At 33.6% G+C, this 27,900-nt stretch overlaps 1 protein-coding gene across 2 annotated transcripts in view; it reads right to left on the bottom strand.

The window, feature by feature from the left end:
- Positions 1-22,905, bottom strand: part of LOC129233311 (RNA-binding protein FUS-like) — a 47,686-nt gene extending 24,781 nt beyond the window's left edge. Inside the window, exons 1-6 of one of the 2 annotated variants that reach the window (XM_054867361.1) lie at positions 22,784-22,905; positions 17,902-17,932; positions 17,729-17,807; positions 7,707-7,848; positions 2,135-2,542; positions 1,233-1,290 (exon numbers count right to left, since the gene is read on the bottom strand). In XM_054867361.1, the coding sequence (XP_054723336.1) occupies positions 1,233-1,290; positions 2,135-2,542; positions 7,707-7,848; positions 17,729-17,807; positions 17,902-17,932; positions 22,784-22,796 (731 nt within the window). In that variant the 5' untranslated portion in view covers positions 22,797-22,905. The remainder of the gene's footprint in view (positions 1-1,232; positions 1,291-2,134; positions 2,543-7,706; positions 7,849-17,728; positions 17,808-17,901; positions 17,933-22,783) is intronic. The other variant, XM_054867360.1, reaches the window with a different exon arrangement.
- Between the last annotated feature and the right edge of the window lie 4,995 nt (positions 22,906-27,900).

Genomic DNA, 27,900 nt, shown 5'->3' with positions numbered 1-27,900 from the left:
AAGCTTTTTTTTTCGAACGCAAATAGTCCTTTTAAACAGTCGTTAGCTGTTGCATAGACTTACTTTTTTTTTTCTTTTTAAAGAAGCCTGAATAGTTCATTTCAATAACAATTTTAAGCAACAATTTGCTTTGTTTAGCTAACACATTAATCACTAAAACGTGCACAATCCATTTTACAAAAGCAGAGAAGCTGTACAATTTAGAAAATTTTTTAAAATGCCTACGATGTCCAAAAATTAACTAAAAATTTACTACTAGACGCTAATAATGCATCAAGTGAAAGTGAAAACAATATTTTACAGATAAATACCACCAAGATAAATTAAAAGAGTTTCCATAAGCCTGTAGGTTGTGCGCATCATATCCACATCATATTTGTCAATAAATGAATACCAGGTACAATAAGTTTGAAATGTAAAGCCATTTGAGTTTTCCAAATCAGTCTCCTGTAAAATCATATGCTACATTCTGCATAATTTTTCACCACACAGTACCAACATGCAAACCAACTGTGGACCAAAACCACTCATTGCATTTGTTAAAGACACAGTAAACATGACAAGCATGTACATTCCTGAAGTTTTAGTAGGCAATTGCTTATTTTCAGTGGTTTTTTTTTCCTTCCAGGCTTTATTTCTTACATTTTTTTACTGATTTAACACCTTAAACTTTTGTACTCATAACACGTTAACATCACAATCAGTTTCTTATTGTTCAACCAATTTTACGATTTCTTTTTAAGTTTCTGACCAATCTTTGTGCAACATTTCATCTAAAGAGACTTGAAAATCAAGTGTTTTAAACACCAAATAAGGAAGTAAGTTAAAATGGATACAGTTTAACACATAAACTTTATTTGCTTAAAAAAAATCGGCGGCTTTTTATGAACACATTTAAAAATCTAACAAATATTCATAAGCAAATTCTGTAGTTGTATTAAATGCTAATATCTATATAGATATTTAAATATGCAAGGTTTCTTGGGTTTTGATATGTTTTAGTTATAGGAGTTAAAAGCATTTTACATTACTATTAAAATCAACTTTACTATTTATCAAACCTTACTTATTTAAAATTATAAAATGCTACAACAAGCTAGTACCAGATCAGTTTTTTAATTATTATATTTTACACAATTAAACCTTACATATTTACAGCATTTTAATTTTTAAATAAGAAAGCTTTGATTTATAAAGCCAAAGATTTTAAATATATCAAAACTTAAACTTACCCATAGCCACCGCCGCCACCACCTCCTCTGCTACCTCTGTCATAACCACCAGGACCTCCTTAACAAAGATAAACCAAAATTATATTTAACTGTATTATATTGACAAAAAAAAAAAAAAGAATAAAGAAAAAAAATTATATTAATTTGAATTTTTGGCATCTTGAATTCAAATTATGTTTTTCGCAATCAAGAGTGTGTGTGTTTGTGTAGGCACATGTGTGTGGGTGAGTGCATGCGTACGTGTAGGCGTTCGTGTGTGAGTCTGAGAAGGAGGCATGTGTGTTTGTGTACAGTCATGAGTGTGTGTATGTATGTAGGATATGGACGCATACCTAGACAGTTTTTGCAAGAGCAGCATCGTGAGGTCGATTGACGCGATGGTGGTGCTGGCGGGAAAATAAAATCAGCATAACGCCAAAAACAGTCAAATGAGAACAATAAGCAATCGCGATTGCTCAAAAAAAAGTGTACATTACTAATTTCAAAAAGAAAATCCTACTAAGAAATGCATTAGAAGAAAATAAGAGCACTACAGATTGAAGAGCTTTTAAAATTTAGAACTTAAAATACAACACTAATAAACTGATTAAGTTATAAAATTGAAAAATACAAAGAATTGAAAATAAAAAAACAATCAAAATTAAGAGCTAATTCTTGATAAATAAGCACAATAAACAAAATAACTCATACAAAATATAAAACAGATTTGTTATACTGTAGAATTAGGAAATAACCCTTCCGTATAACATAATTGCTGATAATTCAATTTTTACCAAATGACATTAATGACAATAAGTACAACACAGTACCTCAATAAGTTAGTTAACATTTTAAAAATAAACACAAAGGAACAGTAATTACAGCTTAAACAGAATAGAAATTCAGACTGAATGTAAGATTACCTTGAAATCCACCTCTTCCACCGCCCGGTCCACCATAGCCCATAGGTCCTCCATATCCATCATTAGCAGGTCCACCTGGAACTGGTCCTGGACCTCCAGGAGGCATAGGTCCACCATAGCCACCTGGAGGTCTATTGTAATCACCACCAGGTGGTGGTCCTCCATAACCTCCAGAAGGAGGAGGCATACCATGACCAGGAGGCCCTCCAGCTGGTGGGCCGACTGGGGGTATAGCAGATGCTCCAGTTGCAGGAGGAGCACCAGCTCCATATGCAGGAGCTGGAGCAGCTGAGCCTACACTACTAGGAGGTTGACTTCCGTAGCCGGTAGGAGCAGAGCCGCCGTATGATCCATAACTAGGAGAGCTTGAGTAACCTGAACTGCTTTGTGGCGCTGAAGCTGAATAACCTGCAAAGAAAGTAGATGAAAAAAATTAATTTGAATTTTGTCATCTTGAATTCAAATTATGTTTTTCGCAATCACGAGTGTGTGATTGTATGTGTGTGTGTGGGGGGGGGGCATGTGTGTAGGCATGTGTGTTTGTATCTGTGTGCAGTCATGAGTGTGTGTGTGCATGGGGGCGGGGTATGTGTATGCATATGTGTTTGTCTGTGTGCAGGCATGAATGTGTGGGCGTGTGTATGTGTAGGTGTCTGTATGCATGCATGTGTGTATGTGTTTGTGTATGGTGGTGCTTGTGTATGTGCGTGTGTATATATGCGTGTGTGTGTGTGTAGGATATGGACGCAACATGGAGACAGATTTCGCTCGAGGAGCAGCTTCGTGAGGCCGGCCGACGCGATGGGTGGTGCTGGCAGAGGGTGGTGCCGCGCCGGTGGGAAAAATGATAGCACGGCAAAAACAGTCAAATGAAAGCAATAAGCAATCATGATTGCTCAATAATGATTTTTTTCAGAGTGGGGAGAATGATGGAAAGGGAATCATATTCAGAAACTGATAAGGATTCATCCACGTTGACTTCAACTTGAAACAAGATTTCCCTTTTTAAAAAGATCAATTTTTACTCGGGAACCTGGGATGAAAATTCTCAAAAATAGAAATTCTCTAAGAGGGAGGATGACAAATATAGTTAAGTAAACAGGAATCCAGATAGCAGGCGCTACCAGGGATTGAAAATTATATTGCCAGAGGCATGTAAAAATTCCGATTGGGCATGAATCCTTACATGCCGGGCTGGGCATGCATTATAATTTTTTAATTAGGTATTCTGGAAAGTCATGGATTTGACAACTGGTCATAGATTTCGAGTTCTAAAACATACATGCTTAACAACATTTTACGGATATGCTTAAAATTTATATATTGTAGCCATTTTTCATGCTTTTTTACATTGACCCAATTTTTAACGCATATCCAAAACCGACTCCATCCATTTCTTTTAAATTCATAGGTTTTAGTTTACTATAAGATTCTATGGCTTGGACAATAACTCCTTTCTACAAACGCGTCATTTTGCTACACTAATTTAAAAATTGCAAAACATTTGCATCAACATCTATCGAGCAAATATCACTTGTTAAAAATTATAAGTTTTACCAGTGTTTCAATTCAGGAAGTTTGGATGAAAAAAATTTACATTTACAGTCGTCCCTCGCTACTTCACGCTTCGACTTTTGCGGCTTCACTAGATCGCGGTTCCCCCCCCCCCCAAATATAGCACTTAGCTTTTTTTTATGTGCTCGTGTAAACTGTTTCCTACATAAAAATAAGAAAGTATGTCTTTAAGTAAGGTAAGCTCTTCTGTGGGCTGTAGTTGTACTAGTTGAGGAAGTGGAGGTATGAAATCGTCGTAGAAAAAGTTGGGAATCGCAATCTCATTTTATTTGTTAAACACTAAATGAAGAGTATAAATCACTGCATTATTACATCTGTAATTGTAAATGGTGTTCAACAATGTACTAGATTTTTAAGTTGTATACGTAATACCTTAAATGAGAATAAACATAGAGGAAGAACGGGGACACATGCGGTCACTAACTGGCAATTAATTCATTATCGAACAAGTTGAGCTATGTTCATAGATTAGTAGTAGTGTGTACGAACTGCATGTGTGGGTCAGGGTTCATACACTTGTGGTTAAAAAAAATTCCCTGACTTTTCCAGGTTGTTTTTTAAAAAATTCCAGGTTACTCGCTCCATTCAAAATTAAGTTTAAATAGCAATATTTTCCAAATAATTAAAATTGTTTAAAGTAGCAATGTGGAAGAACTGAAACTTTTCTCTTTAGATTTAAAAAAAAAAATCTTTTCTTTTTCTTTTCCAAATTTTAAGTTTTTAAACACTTTGTTCAAAATTGTTTTAATTGATATACTAATTGTTGAAAACAAAGTGCTTCCAACTTATTTTAGCGTTTTCTCGATGTTATGTGTCATGAGTAATATTAGCCTTTTGCTGTAGTGGAGCAGCAATCTTTTAGCATTCGCTTTTGGTCCTTTGGTTCACAATACTCCTTTTTATTTTCTTATTTGTATGTAACACAAAACATATTGAGCAAAATACAAAGCTATTTTTCAGTATAAATATGATTAACATGTTGCATCGATGGCCATACCAGAAAATGCATAATAACAAAAATCATCAACCGCCGATTATAGGCCAATGCCAATAATCTTTTTTTTTCTCTTTTGCTTATTAAAGAATGCTTCCATTAAAATTTTTCTTTTCTAGAAAATAATTCATTTTTAAAAATTCATAATTTGCTGCACATTTTATGTTTCTGTCAATAGTTTACATAGAGATAAATATCCAATTCTGTTTTTGGAAGTTTACGTCTACTTCCATCATGCAAACGACCAAATATGGCGACTAAGTGAAAATCTTAAGATAATTAAGTAGATTTTTGAATTTGTAGCATAAAAGTAGTTATAAATAAACTACAGTTAAGTCAAAATAGTCAGTTTTTAGCCCATAGGGTCTAAAGCAATTATAATTAAAAAAATTGTTCTGAAGATTAATTTTCTCATTTTTCAAGAAAATAATGAACTATCCGAAAAAAAGGCACATTTTGCTTTGTTTTCAATAGTTTGCATAGCAATAAACATCCAATGCCTTTTTCGGGAACTTCAGCACTTAAAAAGTCTTATGTACTTCCATCTTGGGAATGACCAAATATGGCGGCTGCAACCAAAAATAAGAAGTAATTTTTTGAATTCATAGCATGAAAACAATAAATCTTCATGAAACTACAATTCAGTTGAAAAGTTTTTAGCACAAATTGCATCCAATGAAATGAAGATAAAATTAAGTTTTAAGAACAAAATTTCATTTCTCAAGAAAATTATTTAAAATAATAATAATAATAAAACAATTTTCAGCACATTTTGTGATACTTTCATTAATTTGCAGTTAAAGGAAACATCCAATTATGCTTTGCTTTTGGAAACTTTGGCATTTAAGGATCGTTTCTACTTCTATCTTGTGAGTGACCAAAAATGGCGACTACATTTCACACATAGCTTAAAAGACTTTCGGATTAAAAAAAAAACGATTTTCCCACATCCGCCCACCCCCATTTTCAGGCTTGTGCTTCCGAAGCAGTAAATTGTCCTCTTCCCTGTTGAGTTTGTGCATAATTCCTATTCACCCGAGGAATTATTTTCTTGAGAACTATTGAGGGTCAAAAATGGCGGCTGCGAAAGTTTTTTTGGGTCGCCACTTTTTTAATTGCCAGTTTCATTTTGCCTCAAAATTTTTACAATTTAGGAAAAATGGACAAAAAGGAAGATTAGATCTCATGAAACAAAATTCCCTGGAAAAAAAAATTGGGGGGCAAATTTTGAAAATTACCCGACATTTTTAACTGTTTCATTTTCCCCGACGATTCCAGGTTTTCCCGGAGCGTACGAACCCTGGTGGGTGTAGTTTATTTCCCAGTAATTAACAATGTGATACTTATTACGTCTAACATCTCATTTTCTCATATTTTTTGTAATTTTTAAAAGTAATGCAAATGTAATGGTGGCTCGTTTCATGTCTAGGGGGCTCTACCTATGTTAAAAACCCATTTAAATTATCTTAAGTTTTAGGCGCTCCAATTAGGAAAATATGGTTTATAAATACAGAATCCTACTTCGCGCAAATTCAGTTATCGCGGCCAAGTCTGGAACGAATTAACCGCGATAAACGAGGGTTGACTGTAGATTTACACATTTGAACTTTTGCTGAAAATTATTTTACAGGGAAAAACGGGAAGTTACTTTTTCCTTTTACAAAAACAAAAGTAAATTCAATACAGTTGAACCTTGATACAGTACAACCTTGATATCTCAAATCTCTTGGGATGGGAAAATTTTTCGAGATAGTTTTCGAGTTATCAAGGTTTTAAAAAAATTACACTAGTAACTTTCACATTTACACAAACGTACGCTACATTCATTTATATATGTACTATCGGACCACTTTGAATTACGATCAATAAAGTAGTCTTCAATATTTCACTAGATTTGAAATTTTCTAACATCGAAAGTGCACAGGATGAGATTTTGAAATAAACAACAATTTCAACTTGGTTTTTCACCAAAAAATTTAAAAATTCTAATTTTATTTTTAACTAGTAACCTCACATTCAAAAAGTTCTCAGCAGCCATTTTGTAGGAGTTAAAAAAAACTGAATGATGAAAATGAGGAACGCATTTTCCGTTTTTGCTCGAAAACTGATGGACGAAAAATCGAACCCCTTTCCTCAAAATGGACAACATGTTCGAGAGAAATGCACAAAGATTCTAAACTCTGGGGAAAACACAGCACCTCCTTCATACCAACACTCCCCTATTATCTTGCCCCTATTCACAAAATTTCCAAGAAAAGGGACGAAAAACGTTAAGAAATTGTCCCTGGAACTGGTTTTACTACAGAAACTGCCAAAGCAAAAAACGACAATTGAAACTTGCTTCTGTGCAAACATTTCGACATATCAAGGGTTTCGAAAAATAAATTTCGAGATAACTATGGAAAATACATAGGGGTTTTTACAGAAAATGCTGGGAAAAATTTTTGTTTCCAGACATCAAGGGTTTCGAGATAAGGAGGTTGGAGATATCAAGGTTTGACTGTATCTCGAACCTCTTTATCTCGAAAAAACATTTTTCCCCTGCATTTTCTATAAAACCCTATACGTATTTTAAATAGTTATCTCGAAATTTATTTTTTGAAAACCTTGATATATTGCAATTTTTGCACAGAAGCAAATTTTAGTTGTTTTTCTTTGGCAATTTTTGCAGTAAAACCAGTTTCAGAGACCAGTTATCATCTCTCTTCTAGGAAACTTTGATTAGGGGATTGAAGCAAGATAATAGGGAAGTGTTGGTATGAAAGGGGTGTTGTGTTTCCCAGAGTTTAGAATCTTTGTGCATTTCTCTGGAACATGTTGTCGAGGTTATACTTTAGTTTTGTCTTTTTTTTTCAGTAAAAAAGGACTAAAAAAGGAAAACCTGGATCCATCCACTCCAGGTACAAAAAAAGTGAATAAGGAATTTGCCAAATTAAGTTTAAAGATGTTCAGATAACGCTGATACCGCCAAATAAGAGATGCATAGTGCAATTTCAAACTTACTTCCGGCAGTGTACGAAGCAGCAGGTTGCTGGCCATAACTGTATTGCTGCTGACTTGATCCATATTGATCAGCTCCATAACCACTATAAGCAGTGCCAGTTGCTGGTGCAGATGAACCACCCCAATTTGCTGTTGTTGATCCCTAAGCAATGTTTACATCAATGTTATAAGTATTAAAAAACAAATTTTAACAGAAATGGCAATTACGAACAGCGGAAAAGTGGCATAACTGACAGCTTAAAAATACTGACTGAGTTTCACGTTATCCAACTAATAGCAGTTCCTTGTCAGATGTAAACATATTTAACAATGGCGTCTATTGTTATTTTGCTGCCGGAACAAAAGTCCATTTGGTAAATGTTTGTTAAAGATAGAAAATATTTATTTTAATCACAAAAAAATTAAATGAAAATAGTTGAATAAACAGCAGAAATCTCAACATTAGCTTGGAACCTTTTAAAGTGAACTTACCTGTAATGTGTAATCATGTCAACAATTCAAATGACAAAATGGAATAATTGCATCAATTCCGCATAGTTTCTTGCAGATTTGGAAAAATGCCTAATTTAATTAGCAGATCGCTGATGCTGGGTATTAACATTTGGATGAGTTATTGATTGCTTGTGAATAGATGTAATTCAGCTTTTAGCTTTTTTTATGTTACTAACGGTCTTTTAATAGATATTTATGCAGGGTTCGCGTTTACACGATACAGCAGGTTTTTTACGCAAATTCTCAGGAAAGGGACGCAACTTTCAAGAAAAATTGGTTCCCAGAAAACCCAAAAGAACCAGAAAAAAAATTGGAGAAAATGCCAAAGATCTATTTAGTAAATGCTTTTAAGCTTCAATGACCAGGAGAATCAACAGAAAGGAATTAAAATGACTAATAATAATTGTTGGCCAGTCAATAGAATTTTAATGTTAAGACTGCAGCTTAAAGTGACCTTCTGGGCAGAGCTCAGGGAGCAAAATATTTTAAGTTCATAAATAGCCCATTGTACTTGTTCAGTGTGCCCTGTCACGCCCTACAGCAGCGCCACCTACGGCAAGTAAGAATAAGCTAGCAGAAGCAATTGGATGTTCAACGAATGAGGAAGTAATCCTCAGCTGTGCCCTGCACATATATGTAACGGCCCCTTGGCCTATGTGAAGAACTATTTCAGCTGTGCACTGCATACATATGTAACGGCCCCTTGGCCTATGTAAAGAACCATTATCAATTCAATGCCCCCTTGGCATGAATAAAATAATTAAAATTTTCATAATACAGTCCACTCTTTTCTGAGCTCTCAATCATTGGTCCGTGCGACCCTGAGCTCCAGTAAAATGACTTCAACACTTGTTGGATTAAACCGTCAACGAGGAGCGCTAAAAGTCAAGGTAGAGAAATTGTGTAATTTCGCATCTTTATTTACCCTGGATATTGAAGATGTGACAAACAGAAATTTTGCTAAAAAGCAAAATGAAAGCTGTTCTCGAACTGAAATCAGCACTTGAAGAGATGCTCTTGTCCTATACAAGACTCCCGGATGAAATCGATCAAAAGGACGCTCTATCCCTGACAATGGAGCTTCAAGACGAACTGGATCAAGCAGAGGTAAAAATTAATATTTTCCTCTCGAAATTAAACTGCAATTCTTCTAATGAAGAAACTTAAAAATGTAAACAAATTTAAAATTCCCGACTTACCCTTACCCTCATTTTCGGGAAGGTATGAAGATTTCCAGAACTTTAAAGTTCAGTTTATGTCAATAATCGGAAATAATCCTGAACTAACCCCCACGCAACAATTATGTTATTTAAAAGGTTGCTTAAAGGGAGAAGCTAAAAGACTTGAATCGTCTCAAGATACATATGACTCTCTTTGGTCACCTTTAGAAGACAGATATGAAAATAAACACGCAGTAATAGAACATTATGTGCTTAAAATATTAACTATGTCTAAGATTCAAGACTCTCCCAATCAGTTAATGCAATTGATAGATGATACAAAATGTCAAATCCGCGCATTAGATTTACTTGGATTGAAATCTAATGAACTGTCAGACACATTAATTCTGCACATCTTGTTTCAAAAATTAGATCCAGATGTCAGGAAGAGTTTCAAAATGACACTAAACAAAAATGTCATTCCGAAACTGAACGATTTCTTAAGCTTTTTAGAAGAGCATTCCAGAATAATTCAAGCGTCTACTTCTCAAACACAGAAAAAGAAGTTCCAAGTTAATATGAAACTTGGCACCCATCCAAATAGTGAAAACCACTCTCTTCTTCTGAAAAATAATAATAAAACTAAGCAATGTGTGATTTTCAATTGCAATGAAACGCACCCCTTATACCAGTGTGAGAAATTTAAACAAATGAATTTAAACAAAAGAATAGGCCTAGTAAATAAGTATAACTTTTGTAGAATTTGAATAACCATCTTCCAAATCCTTGCCTTTCGAAGAGCAAATGCTTCATTTGCAATAAGGCTCATCATAGTGATTCATTGCATCGAGCAAGAAAAAAATGAAGACCCCAATATGTCTTCTCAAGTAGGCGATAAATCAAGTCCACCCCTCCCTTCCTCCCCTTCTACTTCAAAACTGCCTTACTGACGCATGAGAATCAGAAAAATCCTTGCAAATCCTTGGTTATTTTGAACACAGCTGTGATTTATTTGAAAAACAGCAGTGGATCATTCAGTTCATTAGTGGCTTCCTTAGATTGCTGCTCTAGTGTTAATTTAATCACCACGAATGGCAAATTCTTTAGGATTAAAGAAGCAAAAAACCCTTGTTCCTATTGCAGGAATCAGTGATTCCATCTGTAATTCAAAATCATTTATCTCACTGAGTTATCTAACGAAACTAAATCTAAATTATACCATCTGGATATTTTAGTTGTTCCAAAAATTGCTATCTTCCCTCCCTGTCATATAAATATTTCCAATTATAATTTTCAGTCCAATGTGAGACTAGCGGACAATGCATGGAATATTCCAAAAAAGGTAGATGTAATACTGGGAGCTTCCCTGTTTTTTGATCTTTTAGGCAAAAATAAAATTAAAATTGATAACTCACAGTTATATTTAGTTGAAACTGTATTTGGTCATATCGTATCAGGTACTGTACCCCTATCAAAATCCGATAAACCATCATCTAATTCATGTTTTCTACTTTTAGAATCTGAGTGTTTGGACAAAGCATTAACCTCCTTTTGGGAAATTGAGCAGGTTGATCAAACCAAACCAATAGTTAGTGGAGAATTGCATTATTGCAATGAACATTTTTTAAATACTCATTATCGGAAGAATGATGGTAGATACGTTGTTTATTTGCCCTTTAAACCTCAAATATCGAAAGATGAGGGATTGGGGGATTCTCAGCAAATCGCTTCAAAGAGATTAACTCAGTTGTGGAAAAAATTAGATCGCGACCCAAAATTAAAAGAATTCTATGTAGATTTTCTTCAAGAATATGAAAATTTAGGCCATATGGAGGAAATAGTTGCAGATAAAAATCCTGAAGAGGGCTTTTTCTTTCCCCATCATGGTGTGCTCCGACCGTCCAGCACATCATCAAAATTAAGAGTTGTTTTTGACGGAAGTTGCAAAACAACTAACGGGAAGTCACTAAATGATTTGTTATTAAAGGGAGGAATGATCCAAAATGATCTCTTTGCTATAACAACGCGTTTTAGAAAACCTATTTGGGCGGTTACTGTTGATATCAATAAAATGTTTCGCCAAATCGAAGTAGATCCTTCTCACACTAATTTCCAAAAAATCTTGTGGAGAGAAGGGAAGGAGGAACCGGACAAAATTTTTCGTTTAAAAACTGTCACATACGGATGTGCAAGCAGCCCATATCTTGCTATAAGAACGCTTCAACAACTTCATAATACTGTAAAAATAATAATACAAGGGATGAGGAAAAAAGTTTCCCATTAGCCTCGGAAATCGTCCTCAACGATTTTTACATGGACGACTGTCTCTCTGGATCGTCCAATCTGACGGACTTCAAGGAATTAACTAGACAGTTATCTGAACTACTTCAGGCAGGTCAAATGTGTCTACACAAATGGCGTTCGAATGCAGATGTAAGGTCATTAGACTGTCCAGATTTCTCTTTCAAGGAAAAAGATTTAGATTCACCAGTGAAAACACTAGGACTGCTATGGAATAGTAACTCAGACACCTTTAACTTTAAGGTTACTGTGAACTTAAGCTCTACTTATACAAAGCGAGAAGTGCTCAGCCAAATTGCTCGCTTATTCGACCCGTTAGTACTAATCGGTCCGGTAATATGTCAAGCCAAAATATTAATGCAACAGCTTTGGTTGCTAAAATGCGACTGGAATGAACAAGTTCCACCTGACTTTTTGTTGGAATGGGACAAGTTTCTAAGGTCTCTTCCAGTTATAGAAACATTTAATATTACAAGATGCATCCTTGTACAAGATCCGACCTCCATCTCAATCTACGGTTTCGCTGATGCCAACGAAAAGGCATTTGGAGCATCAGTATACCTCAAATCCTCTAACTCGAACACTCATAGCTGCAAACTTATCTGTAGCAAAAGCTGAGTTTCACCATTAAAGACGGTCAGTATTCCCAGATTGGAGCTGTCAGCGTGTCTCCTGCTATGCCAACTGGTTCACAGAGTGATGACCGCTCTCAAGCTTAAAATAGATAAGGTGACATTGTGGTCAGATTCGACTATTGCTCTCGCCTGGATCTCCACCTCACCACACCTTCTCAAGACATTCGTCAGTAATCTAGTATCATTGATTCAGGAACTTTCTAAAAATTTTGACTGGAAACACGTGATTTCCGAGTGTAACCCATCAGACCCATTGTCCCGGGGACAAGACACCATTTCGCTCTCTACGAACAAGCTTTGGTGGGATGGACCTGAGTTCCTTGCAGATGACAACTGGACCTTCTACTCAAACCCAGAATCTAATTACAGTGAAGAACATTTTGGGAAAGAACTGAAACAAAATACAACTTCCCTGTTGATTGTACACGAAAACTTATTTTTTGAGGACCTCTTTAGTATTACTAATCGTTTCTTGAAATTAATTCGTGTGATTAGTTTACTTTTTAGGTTTTACAATAACTGCAGAAAACCAGGTAGTAAACTAACAGGCCCCATCAGTTCGGATGAAATGGAAAAATCTAAAAATTTTCTTCTTCAACTTGTACAAAGTAAGTACTTTTTTGAAGAAATTTTGGCTTTGAAAAAAGGTTTGCCACTCTCTTCAAGGAGTAAGTTAAAATATTTTGATCCATTTCTTGATAAAAATTGTTTGATTAGAGTAAGTGGTAGGATAAACAATGCAAATTTAAGCTATAATCAAAGGCATCCCATTATATTGCCATCTGAGCATAAGATAACCAAACTTATTTTTCTTTATTTTCATGCTAAAAACTTTCACAATGGCCCACAAGCTTTGTTAAATTCGATCAGGCAATTGTATTGGCCACTTAATGGCAGGAACATTGCTAGACAGATTGTTCATCAATGTGTTATTTGTACTAAGGCAAAACCTATCCCTTCTCAACAAATAATGGGAGAATTACCTTCAGAAAGGATTAATGTTAATTTTACGTTTAATTCTTGTGCTATTGATTATTGTGGCCCATTTCTGATTAAGTATAAGGGCCAACGAAAAGGTAACTATCACAAGATGTTTGTATTTTTGTTTGCATGGCAACAAAAGCAATCCACTTAGAGATTGTAAATGTCTTAACTGCCGAAGCATGTATTGCTTGCTTAAAGCGATTTTTTGCCCGACGAGGTAAACCAGAAAAAATACTTAGTGACAACGCAAAGAATTTCGAGGGTGCAAATTCAGAAATTAAAAAATTGAGGGATCTTTTCAATAAACAAAATGATTCTTTGTACAATTTTTTAACTGAGGAAAATATAAAATGGAAATTTATACCTCCGAGAGCACCAAATTTTAATGGTCTTGCAGAAGCAGGAGTCAAGTCTTTTAAGTATTATTTCAAACGAACTGTAGGAAATACAATATTAACCTATGAAGAGTTTTTAACTATTGTTATTCAAGTAGAGGGAATTTTGAACTCACGCCCTCTAACTCCTTTGACACAAATATTGATGATTTAGATGTTCTAACTCCTGGACATTTTCTCATAGGTAGACCAATTAATACTATCGCTGAACCTAACTTAACTGAGTTAAATAATAACAGACTTAGTTTATGGCAGAAAACAACTAAAATGGTTCAAAATATCTGGAAGAATTGGTCAAATAACTATTTGAGCACATTAATTCAGAGAAATAAATGGTTGATTGCTAAACAAAATGTAAAAATTGGAGATATGGTAGTTGTAAAGGAAGAAAACCTTCCTACCTGTAAATGGTTATTGGGAAGAATTAATGAGATATTCTACAGAAAGGACAACCATGTAAGAGTTGTTACAGTTCAGACTAAAAATGGTATATACAAAAGACCAATTACAAAAATTACAGTTTTGCCTATTGAGAATGCATAAAGATTTACCTGTAGAATTTTATATTGTGTGTAATTTTGAATTGTATGTGAATGTTCTGTATTTCTCTAGTCATTTTATATAATTTTTTTTTACTATTTATATTTGATTATTTGTTATATTAATTTGTTGAAATCAACATTTCAACGCCGGGCGGAATGTTCGGTGTGCCCTGTCACGCCCTACAGCAGCGCCACCTACGGCAAGTAAGAGTAAGCTAGCAGAAGCAATTGGATGTTCAACGAATGAGGAAGTAATCCTCAGCTGTGCCCTGCACATATATGTAACGGCCCCTTGGTCTATGTGAAGAACTATTTCAACTGTGCCCTGCACACATATGTAACGGCCCCTTGGCCTATGTAAAGAACCATTATCAATTCAATGCCCCCTTGGCATGAATAAAATAATTAAAATTTTGATAATACAGTCCACTCTTTTCTGAGCTCTCAACCAGTACTGTCTTCGAGGAATAAGCTCTCCCTCAACTATAATCTTGAGAAAAGTCCTGAAAACAGCAATAAAGGCTTAAAGTAAGAGTGGTTTCAATGCCACAGGGGTGATTGTGACTCCATGAAAAAATACCTGAACTTTTTTCCAAGAAGAAAAAGTGTTTTGATGGGCATACATATACACATTACTTGTATGCACACATTATTTATATACATAATTATTTGTTGGGGCTAAAACTCGAAGTTTTAATTGGACTTAATATGTCCATGTACATGGAGAGAATTAAATTCATTTAATTTTTCTCATTTCTAAAAATTTTTCAAAGAATGTTTTATTTTCTTCCATTGAATCTGAATTCTTAACCATTGCATTCATTTTCTAAAAGTGCATAAATATTTTAGAATTAAATAAGTTTGGGGCAAAAGGGGCAGAATGTATTATGATCACTGCGCAATAGGGCTAGGCGATATCCGAATTTTAATGCAACGATATATCGCTCTCAAATATCGATATTCTCGATATATATAAGTCTTTAAATTCAACATTTAATGGGGGGGGGGGGAGGATGTAAAACCTATTACATAAGCATCTACAACAGAGAAAAGCCATAGGCCATCTTGGTGAATAAATATTTTAGCAATTTAATCTAATAATATAGTTATAGCAAGGATTTTCATGTGCTTGTGTCGGGAGGGGAGGGGGTCATGAAGCAGATTATACCACAGAAACATTTGGAGAAATTAATTTAGAAGAATTTAAGTCTTTTTATTAGTGGGTGGCAATTCTTGAGGGAAAAGAGGGCTTGGTAAAATTGAGGGGTGCCATCGCAGTCGGGGGGAATGGGCAACCCTAGTTACATTTGCATATTAAGTTATGCAACAGAGAAACGATATTAGACATCTTGTAAAGAAAATATTAAGGGGAAAAATATCAAGTAACGCTCTTTTCTCTTGTTATCTAGCCTTTATTCTATCTCTCACCCCAGCTGTTCTTCAATAATTACCATAGAGATTGCAAAACATGATGGTAGCTTACGCTTTATACCAAATGAAACGTTTTCAATTTGGACTTTCGGCGTTTCATTAAACATCGACCTAAATTTTACAAAAGTGGGTTTTTCTGAAAATATAGGATGGTTCCGGTATTTTCGAAAGTGAAGATACCGGAAATCAAGATGTAAATACCGGAACACAATCACCCCTGCAATTCAATCTTCAGGATTTATACAAGACAACTGTACAGTAAAAATATATAGCTATTTTGCATTCATGTAACCAGAATTGCTTTTGAAAATCATTATTTTTCATTCCCAATAAAAGGAGGGGAGAAAAATATGGCGAGCATTTTCCTGATGGTACTAAACAAAGTTCTGAACTTCACATTTCTTGTTAAATTGCTTATGAATACTTGAATTTTATACAAAAGCACTTTAACCTTTTCTTTTTCTAGTAATTCATCTCTTTCTGATGGGCTATTCTTATTTCACTTGCAAACGCCGGGTATTAATCGATTGCGCCATTTTAAAAATAGCACAAATGTCAAAACAGACTTTTTGAAAGAGTCAAATATACTGATTTAAGATTGCAAATGAGTAATTTTTACCCATATCAGAAAATGCTTTGTTTTTGCCATCGCAATTTTTGCGTTGGATTCATTTGCTTGCATTTTTTCATTTTTTTTTAAAATTATTATATAATTGCCAATGATAATGGGGGAAAGGGGGCTGTTTGCTTTTTTCACAAAGAAAAATTTCAAGGAAAACAAAAGTTAAGGGAGTGCTTTTTGCTTGATAAATCCGAGGCACTTGTTTTTTATTTTATGGTAAAATCAATTTTTAAAGTAAATTTTAAGTTAATCTCATTGTAACTAACCAAAAAGTTGCTCACATATATTAGTAAAAAAAACTACGGTAATAGATTCAACTATTAGCAAAATATATTTCTTTGCTACGTAGCAACACGTATGATTAAAAATTAGCAGTCGGAGTCGCAAAAATTTATCATCCACATACCGCGCAAATTAAATATCGTTCAAGACGAAGGCAAAACCTTAGCTGTGAAAAATACACCAGTCACATCAAAACCACAGGACCTGCGACATAGTCGACTGTGGCGTAAGCTGGATTACGTAGCCACAATGTGTAAAATTCAAGTTTCTTGGATTTCTCCGGGATCCCTTATCAGATCTAGATCAAATTACCATGGGACCAGCTGGGAAGTATATCCTTCCAAACAAAAAAGGATTTTTTTAAATCGTTCCAGTAGTCTTGGAATAATCCGAAAACATACACAAAAAGCCGCAAGACGAAATCATAACCTCCTTTTTTGAAGTCAGTTAATTATAAAATTTAAAAAGAAAAAAAATCAGCACATTTTGTTATTTTCATTAGTTAGCAATTAAAGAAAACATCCAATTATTCTTTGATTTTGGAAACTTGGGCATTTAAGGATTGTCTACTTCCATCTTGTGAGTGACCAAAGATGGCGACTACGTTTCACACGTAGACTTTCCGATTATAAAAAAACTATTTTCCACGATGGGCGCTATGATCTTCAGTCTTGTACTTCCGAAGCAGTAAATTGTCTTGTTCCCTATTGAGCTAGTGCATAATTCCTGTTCACCCGAGGAATTGTTTTCGAGGGAACTATTGACGGTCAAAAATGACGGCTGCAGAAGCTCTTTTGGGTAGCCACTTTTTATATTGCTAGCGTCATTTTGCTTCAAAATTTTTACAATTTTTTTAGGAAACATCAATAAAATGACAATTAGATCTCATGAGACAAAAATTCCTTGGGAAAAAAAATTTGGAGGGGGAGGAAGCAAATTTAGAAAATTCCGACTTTTCCACCTTTCATTTTCCCCGACGATTCCAGATTTTCCCGGAGCATACGAACCCTGTTAATACTAGCTATTTAAAATTAAATCAGAAATAAATAATCTAAGCAGACTTTTTTCAGTTTAACAAAAATTATGCATTAAAATTGTGTTGTATGCAAATCCAAAGTTAACCAGAACTGATGTCTGGCATGTTCAAACATAAGCTATTTTTTCTTATAAAATCCTACCGTATATGCTCCAGCACTTGCTCCTCCGTATCCACTTTGGGAGTATGAAGAATCACCTCCATAACTACCATAAGAATATCTGCAAGATTGATATTAAAATAGGAAAGTTAGTGGTCTGATACAGAACAAAAAGCAAGTGTTATTTAGTATTCACATCAAAGACTGTAACTTACCCAGTCTGACCAGCTGGATACTGAGAATATTCTGCAAAAAGGGATAACAATCCAACATTAACTTTTGACCAAGTCATTCACAATTGATAAATTCAAGTTTTGAAATTAATTAAAAAGCATTAACTTGCAACAGTACTTTAAAATGCTAAAGATAACTATAGGAGCTAGAGGGCAATTCCATGAAAAGTGAAACCAGTAGGTCAAAATTTCATATTGCAGTTATTTTGCTATATTATACATCATTGTAAAGCTTGAAATGTGTATTTTCAGAATATTGCATTGCTTTTTGAATAAAAATTAAATAATAAATTTTTTTCCTAGTTGGAAGTATGATAGTCGGATCTTCAAAACAATCAGAAAAAAATACCCCTTTTTCAAACGCTTATTTCTAATAGCAAAATAAAAATAACCAAAATTAATTGCAATACAGCTGAAACTATTAACATAATACTATAATAACATGCATTTATTTTTATTTTTTTACAAAATAAAATCAGGCAATTTAAATTTAAAAAAAATGAAGTTCAATGTTACGTCCGTAACAAAAAATTAGCAAAAGTTGTCGTTACTTCTTAAAAAATCAAAATTAAAAGAAATCCTTTTTTGTCCTTTTAGCAATTCATTAGAGTAATTGTTTACCATAGTTTAAAACATTAGAATTTCTTTAGTTTTTAAAAAAAAGGCGTTACAGACGTAACATTTTTTGTTACGGACGTAACAAAAAGCAGTACGATACGTCCGTAACACATGTATATTTCCAATTAAAAAGAAAAAAAGCACAGAATGGGCAATGAAAATATAGGGTATGACATGTAATATGATATAACAAAACTTCTAACACTGTGAATTTCAAAATTTTATAAATATTAGTGGATATTTAATTTCATTTTTTTAAATTATTGAAATACACATCGTCGCCTCAGAGCAACATTAAGACATCTAATCCTAGGAATAACACCAAGATATCCTACTGTTGCTCTGAGGTGTTAATCTCAAGGTATGATTTTTTTGTCCTCCAAATCATGCAATAAATTCAATTGCTGTTAATAATTCTAGATTAGCAATTAATGCTTAATAACGTGCATAAAAATATTCTAGAGGATTTCTTAAATTCTTAAACTTTGCTTCATCAATGCACTATGACACAAAAGAATAGTGTTCTCCAAGTAGATTTTTGTGAAAATTACTTGATCATTTAACACGATGAAATCCAAAGCATATTGTGCGCAATTTTCATTAATAATTTTTTTTTTTACTTATATTACAGGTATTAAGTATAGTTTTTCTCTTCAAACTTCTATCATTCTGAAAGCAGAGCCAAATTGATATTACTTCTTATTTAATAACTTAGAGATAAGAATTTTGTCCTGTTTGAATAGTTTAAACCAAAGTTACTGAGTTACTTTTTATTGTTATTTACTCTCCACAAAAAAATAATATTTAGATTACTGTTTCATTGATGCGTTGAATATTTTATAGTTTTAAAACTTAAATTAAAAAGAATGATTAGATTAGAATTAAAAGTACTAAATATTATTAAACTAGCTACATCTGATCCTCAGATAAAACACATTTAGTTTTGAAGCAAGATTTAGATTACTTAGGCAAATGTTGGCCAAAATGCATTTTTCCTATGTCAGTTTCGACAATTTTTTTCCACCGTTGGCAAAAACGTGCCAATTCTGTTAAAAAGCGATCGAAATCAAAGGCAACCGTTAAACTTTAAAAGAAATTTGGCAGTTAATATGTTTGTTGAGAGATAGAGAAAATCATCGAAAATTCTTAAACTGTAAAAGTACTCTCTTGTAGAAGCCCCCCCCCCCCCCCTCTCCTTCCATGTTCATGTTAAAAATTTGAAAAATTTATTTGTAACTGAATAATTCCACTTTTGTTTTGCTTAATTTCCCCTTGGATAATTGCACTTTTTATGACGCACCAATTTATATTTTATATTTATTTACATGGTGGTTAGTATATGCATGGGAGATGCTCCCTACCTCCGCAAATCTTTAAAAACTATTAAAGTGTAACTTAAATGGGCATAATAATGTGTTAATCTAGACCATTGCACTCTCTTAACAAAACTTATTAGTATACACAAGCTTTTATTTGCTTTGGCAATTACCATATCAGACATGTTACGTCCGTAACACTTTTTTGTTACGTCCGTAACAAATATATAAATTTCTATCATAAATTTTCCAAACAATATCCATGAAAACTTTATGGTTTTAGAAAGCTTGAAATCTCAAGAACAAGTATTTCAAAGAAAATTTTAGAAATCTATGAATAATTCACAGGAATATTGGCAATTGTATGACAATGTATACATTTTGCTGTTTTCTGAGTTACGTCCGTAACAGGCAGTTTTTAATTTTTGTCACTTTTTCTAATAAAGCAATCTGCACCCAAATTTTTGATAGCATTAATAACACCAAACTATACAACAGAAAAAAAATTTGTAGCTTTTTATGAAACCAAATTGAAATTATGTGTGTTTAAAGTCTGTGATTGTTACGTCCGTAACGGTGGAATTGAACTAGAGCTGTACAATAACTATTTTTAGGATAATTGTATGCAGTTTAATTTGATGTGTCACTCATATGCCTGTTGTTCATAAAATCACGATCATTTTTAAAATTAAATGATAGAGTCTGAATTTCTTAAGAACTTTAGGAATGCTTTCATGGCCCATATTATACAAATGAAACAGTTTGCTCTTTCCTTTTGATGAAAATGAGAAAGGAAAATTTGAATTCACTGTAAATATCAATAATTACTTTACAGTTTCGCTGATGTCCAGGCTCTAACGCATGATGATACAGTTTATCAAAAAATTTAATTTATACACTTTACTAGCCCTCTCAACAAAGGAGAAATATTATACACAGCAAATGTGTTGACCAAGAGTTTTTTGGACAGCAGCAAGGCAGGTCACCGTCAGTTTGATCAATAAGCTCTTTATCTATAACACTACAATTCCAAGCCATTGAGAAAAATCTCAAGATACAGTCAAACCTTGATATCTCGAACCTCCTTATCTTGAAACCCTTGATGTCTCGAAACAAAAATTTTCCCCAGCATTTTCTATAAAAACCCCTATGTATTTTCCATAGTTATCTCGAAATTTATTTTTCAAAACCCTTGATATGTCGAAATTTTTTGCACAGAAGCAAGTTTCAATTGTCGTTTTGCTTCAGCAATTTTTGTAGTAAAACCAGTTCCAGGGACAATTACTTAACGTTTTTCATCCCTTTTCTTGGAAATTTTGTGAATAGGGGATTGGGACAAGATAATAAAGGAGTGTTGGCATGAAGGGGATGCAGTGTTTTCCCCAGAATTTAGAATCTCAGTGCATTTCTCTCGAACATGTTGTCCACTTTGAGGAAAGGGGTTCGATTCTTCGTCTGTCAGTTCTCAAGCGAAAACGGAAAATGCGTTCCTCGTTTTCTTCATTCAGCTTTTTTAACTCCTATAAAATGGCTGCTGAGAACTTTTTGAATGTGACATTACTGGCTGAAGATAAAATTAGAATTTTTAAACTTTTAGGTGAAAAAAAACCAAGTTGAAATTTTTGTACATTTCAGAATCTCATCCTGTGCACTTTCGACAATTAGAAAATTTCAAATCTAGTGAAATATTGAAGACTACTTTGTTGATCGTAATTCGATGTGGTCCAGTAGTACATATATAAATGCATATAGCATACGTGTGTGTAAATGTGAGAGTTAGTAGTGTAATTTTTTAAAAACCTTGTTAATTCGAAAACTCCGATATCTCAAAAATTTTTCCCGTCCCAAGAGATTTGAGATATCAAGGTTGTACTGTATTCTTTAAAAAAGTACGATAAGCATTTTATTGCCGTGAGAAGATAAAGAGCAGCATCTGCATTTTTTTTTCTTTTTTAACATCTGTAGTACAAGCTTTATTGTACAAGCTTGCTTTTTCGGTTTTTGCCGAATCAAAAAAAGTCAAATTCCACCGTTTCACTATTGTTAGTGGGGAATCCAAATTGCGTTTAATGAAACATAATTCATCAAGGTCCCGTCTTTGTAAAACCAATGTACTTCGAGAAATACGGGTGTAACTTTTGATATTTACCCATACAATATACACCGAGCACTAAGGCCATCGTTTAGGGGGAAGGTCAACCTGCACACCAACAATCCCCCTCCCCTTTGAAAAATTAAGTAGGCATGGTTAAAATTTGCATTGTTTGAAATGAGTGTTTATTTCAGGTAACACAAAACATGATTTAATGGCAGATATTGCAAATAGTAATGAAAGCCACTTTCATTTGTAACTAACCCTCAGATTTTATTCTTTTTATTACTGAACTAAATTATCACACATCAGAGTGTCTACTTCTTCCAGGACTATACCACTAGTTTGGTTTTCAATGTATTGATTAAACTCAACATTTTAATAAGCTCTAATGCTAGCTATCAAACGCTAACCCCAACTGAAACTGTCGGCAAACATAACTGATAATTTGCAGGGGTTATTTTGTAAACAATACCTTTCGTTTGATAAAACTGTACAGCAAGATTAATTTTACACAACTTATATATAGATGTATAACTTATACGAACACGAAATCATCAGGCAGTTATAAACACAAATAACATGAATCATTTATAACTTTCCAAACAAAAAAAACATGTGTTCATTAGTTTTTTTTTTCTTTCAGACCTGAATTAAAAGCTTTTAATAATGTAATCTAAAAAAAAAGGGTTAAAACTTTTATTATTAATTTCAATACGAAGTAAAATGGCTACTAAGAACACGTAGCAAAATGGCGTACAGTGAAAGCAGTTTCAGGTTGAAACAAGATATGGTATGAAAATAAAAATCTAAGAGAAAAATGTAAATATAAACTTACGTTGATCAGCCATGAAGAACTGATTCAATATATTAATCGACAAATAATTACCGGCAACTACACAGGAATGACACGATTCTCAAAATCTTTCAGCCGGCCGGAATCGAGAAAGTGCAAATGGCAGCAATCGTTAAAGTTACAGTCTTTTTCTTCTTCTTCTTCTGGCGTTTATGGAGACGGCCAAAGCGGGGAAACATGTAGCCAAAACCGTAACCGGATTTTAACTGACGCGAGCAAAAGAGTTCTAAACAAATGCGGCTTCGACAGTAGTGTGTTGCTTAAGTGTTATGGTGAATCTTTACTATCTATTAATCAAAAATGCCTGCTTGTGCAGCGTACGGCTGTACGAACAACCCAGAAAGAAAAATTCCAGGGATATCTTTTCATAGGTAAGTTTCAAAATTTTGTTTTAACACTTGTTAAACCTTTTATTTCGCATAACAACGTGCTGAAATGCCCTTAAAAATGATCACTTAGCTTATAGCTTAATATTCTTAAATAACTTAATGCTGTGCAACAAAATTGAAGAAAATTTATTATAATTGCAGCGTTTACTGATCTTAGTACATTGTTATTAATTTCTTTCAGCTGAACAATGCACAAATGACAACGTTATCGGAGCTTAAGATTTTAGCACTATTTGTGACTTAGATCGTTTTTTACAGCACTAATAGCAATTTTATTATAATTGCAGTGTTTAATAATTCTCGTTCATCGTTGTTCATTTTCTTTCTGCTGTACGATGCACAAATGACAACACTATCGGAGCTTAAGATTTTAGCAGTAATTGTGACTTAGATCTGTTTAATATTGCATTAAATAGCAAATTTAATGTAGTAATTGCAGCGTTTAATAATCCTAGTTCATTGTTCATATTTTCTTTCTGCTGAACAATGCACAAATGACAACGCTATCAAAGCTTCAGATTTTAGCAGTATTTGTGATTTAGTATCTTTTATACAGCACTAAATAATACGCTTAATTAAAACTTCTTTTTTTTTCATATTATTTTTTATTTTAAATATTGTGTTTTTATTGAAAACAACTGATTAAAGGAAATTAAATGAAATTCATAAAACTCAATTTTGATCAAAAGAATTATTATTTAAAGTTCATAACTTTCACACATGCATTTTGTTTTGTCATGCATTTATTTTACTTTCAAAATGTAAACTTTTACTGTGCATAATAAAGATATTTTCTGTGATTTTTGCATTCTGTAGTTCTTTCAAGCAATGTTCAAAACTTATGAAAAAAAAAAAAAAATCCACGCTTTTATGTTCATACACTATATGCAGACAATCTAATTTTTAATGAGCACTATTTTAGACATACTTTTTCGTAAATTAAGTGCATTTAAGCTTCTGAAAGCGTGTTGTAATGGTCGGAAATGAATAACTACATCCCAAATTTAAAAAAAAAAAAAAAAAAAAAAAAAAATACAAATTAAAGGAAAAAAACGTTAAATTTATAGCTTATTACATTGTTATATATGATAAAGCATATTTCACATTAAAACAACAAATATTACGGAAATGAAACACATTTCTCTCTCTTTCTAAACCTTTCCCCTAGTATATGGACATGGAGAAAACCTACAATAGTGGAAACCCGACCCCATCCGCTCTCCAGGGTTACTATACAGCTCAATGGTCCGGCCCCTGCTGTGTGAACTTTCTGCCTGAAGAAGGAAAAAGAAAGTTAATTGGCGTTGGAGCATTGAAGAGATACAAGTGCGTTGAGTTTGTCCGGCTCCCGAGTTTGGCAGAAGATTTGAGTGACTATCCTGCATAGTTATTTTATTCATTATGAATTTCAAAAGAAAAAAAAAAGACTAGTTAAAGTTTTGAACTTCATTCGCATGTAAATAAACAATAATTCTCATTGTGGCAAGTAAGGAAAAATCTGAAAAAGCATTTTACTTGAATTTGAGAGAGAGAAAAAAAAAAAGCTTATTGAAATGCAGCTGAAAAGGTATGATTATTTTAACTAATATTTTCATAGCATTATTTTAATCTTTCCCCATTTATATAAATCTATATATATCTTCCGTTAAATATCGAAAAATAAGAGTTCTAAGTAAGTTGCTGGGATGAAAAAATTTTTGCGAAAAGTTTCAAAAAAGAAGGGGAGGGGGGGGGGGAATGAATGTTTTTGGTTTTTTTTTTAGCTGTAAAATTTCGGAAGAAAATGCAATCTTAACAATCTTAAAATATTATTTATTAACATTCAAACATGTACATAATTAAAATTACCATTTACCAAACCAAAGGCAGCTGAAATACGTTTCAAACATTTTTTCAACCAATAGAGAAACAGAATAGCTAGAGCGTTGTAGAATTGCATAACAAGTTTCAATTTAAAAAAAAAACCGATAGTTAAATAAACATGATAGCTTCCTAGGGCACACCCATACAAAAATAAGGAAAATATGTTTCAAATAGAGGAAAAGATTCAGAATCATGTCTAAAAAAGGCACACCAGTAACTCTAATGAGTGTTTAAAAAATGAGTTATAAAAAATGAAAGGAAAATGAAAGTTATCAAGAGATTCAGGATTCCTGATATTTAAATAAAGTAAAAAAAGGTATCTTATTAGGTATCTCTAAAAAATACCACCTGTATTCAAAATGTTAAACGTTTAACCCTAACTCAAGTTAAAATATAAAAGCTTTAAATTATCTTAGTCTGTAAGTTCAAAATGTTAACAGATTGTTTTAAGGTTGCATAATTTTGTACTTTAAACAATTAAAATCATTAGAGTGAAAATTGAAAATTTCGTCGTGAAAAACTAAAACAGCTAAAATGTTTTTTAAAAAGAAAATCCAGACGAGGATCTCCTATCTTTTTTTCTTTTAATAAATAAAATGATTTAGGGAAGTAGCTTAGGAGGGAGGACGGAGGAATCGCAGAACCTAACCATTTCCTTTTATCTTATGGTAATGAAATGTAATCTAAGTTGCGTTTTTAGAAACTTACTGCAGGAGGGTCCTATGACATCAACGAAGATCGTCTGAAACTTCGATTTTTGGCATTCAATTTCAGAAAGTTGTCGAAAGAGAGATCCTCTGAATCTCGTTTACCACAAATGATCTACAACGGCACTTTAAAGACCTCAATTTTCAAAAAATTTTCGATCGAAATCACTTCGTATCACCTTCTCCTAACATCACAATAAGTCGTTTAACGTTTAAAACTATATGTTTCGAACTTCAATCCAAAAAACGCTTGGGGAAACACTCCGATCCTCCTTTCTTATATCCTGTGGTAGCAAAGATCCTGTTTCGGAAGAGGCCCAGGTTCTTAGATTCTTACCTCAAAGAGATTATCACATTAATTATTTTTCATTGAATTGCTAAATTGGTGTCATTATAGATAATGCTAATTATTTATATCTGCTAATTAATAATTAATAGTTGTTTAAAACAGCAATACACTCCAATTTGTTAAGTCTGGGTATTTTAAAAAGTGATAAATAACCTCAAAACTTATGCATGAGTTATATTCTTATTTAGAGGATAGAAATACTGACATGTTTTTTCATTCAGTATTTCTGAATATGGTGTTTAAGAGCTGACTCTGCTAAGAAGATTGTAAACGCTATGGTTTGCTAAGTTGGATGAGGGGGAGGAGTGGAAGGTCTTACCTAAAAATGTTTGAAACTTAAGACCCGAAAACCATTTTTGAAAACATTACGGAACTGCTTGGGAATCGGGGGCTCGCCCCCGAAAATCTTCCGAAATTAAAAGCCGAAAAACAAGGTTATAGGCTCTCTTTAGAAGCGTTATGCGCTCGGCCCCTCCTTTGGCTACGCAGCTATCCAAATCCATCAAAGTTGTCTAGAGATTTTTTTTTTTCAAGACTTACGTTCTTAAAAATTTTCCAGGATGGCAGCCCCCAAACATCATCGCAGATCGCGTAAAAATACATTTTTCGAACATCATTTGCAGAAAATTTCCGGGGAGAGTTTATGAAAACCACTCTTTCCCACAACACTAAAAATATGTCATTCCCCTCTCCGTTCCTTAATATCCCCAATGGTGGTCTATGATTGCCTTTCTGGAACTTTAATTTCACGAAATCGCCTAGGGAGTGCCCCTGAGCCCCAGCGGAACCAAACATGACTTACTATCACCTGTTTAAATCTTCAGTTTCAAAAAATTTCCTGAGCCTAAACTCCCCCAAACATCGTGAAAGACTGTCTAAAGTTTCATTTTTAGAATCTTCAGAGGCAGAAACCTCCGAACACCACTTTTTCTAGCTTAACATTACTAGCATGATATAACTCATTTTGCAAACTACTTCTCCCATACAAAGCAATTTCTCTGATTTGTATACTTAAAATCCCTATTCGTGCGCCATGTAAATGTTCAATCAGAATTAAGGTACTCAAAGATACCAAAACGAATGATTACCATGAGGGTCCCCCCTCCCCCCCCAAAAAATTATATACAACATAATTAATTCACCATTATATTACAAAACTTTTTGAGTAGAAAATGTTCTTATGTGTTAAATTTTATATGTATAAAATACGTTTTCTTTTTCTTTTTTTCGAATTTCCTCAGAATGTCTCCTCCAAAATTCCTTGTAATTCCTCATTGCCGTTTTCTCTAGTTAATCTGCCACTGTCCATTGGACATCAGTAAATACCTACCCTCAGTGCCGGATTTAAGGGGAGGAGGAGAAGGGGGGGTTGGCAAGGGCGGCGACTTCTAGAAACGGTAAAATCACACTATTTTTATGTTTTTTTCGTTGAAACTCAATTTTAAAACTTGAAAGATGGATAGGGGCGGCAGTTTCGATATTTGCCCCGCCGTGGAAAAAAAAAATGTAGATCCGTCACTGCCTACCCTCTCCCCAAAAGTATCCTTAAATAGCCTAAAACTGTGTTTTAAAAACTTTAATTTCGAAAAACCTTCGGGGGAGGGCCCCCGAACCCCCTATCCCTTTCCTTCGCGTCAATAAAGATGGAATAAAAGCTTTGTTTTTAGAAATTTCTATGGAAGAACTCCCGAAAACCACCTTTTCTAGAAAAAAGCATATTGACTCCAGCGAAAAAGATGAGAATGAATCCACGGTCCTCTTTCTTCTTATATAAACCAAAGCCTAAAATCA

This window comes from Uloborus diversus, unplaced genomic scaffold (genome assembly GCF_026930045.1).
Source record: "Uloborus diversus isolate 005 unplaced genomic scaffold, Udiv.v.3.1 scaffold_327, whole genome shotgun sequence".
NCBI classification, from domain to species: domain Eukaryota; kingdom Metazoa; phylum Arthropoda; class Arachnida; order Araneae; family Uloboridae; genus Uloborus; species Uloborus diversus.
Note: the sequence above shows the minus strand (reverse complement) of the source record. Positions and strands in the feature narration are given on the sequence as shown.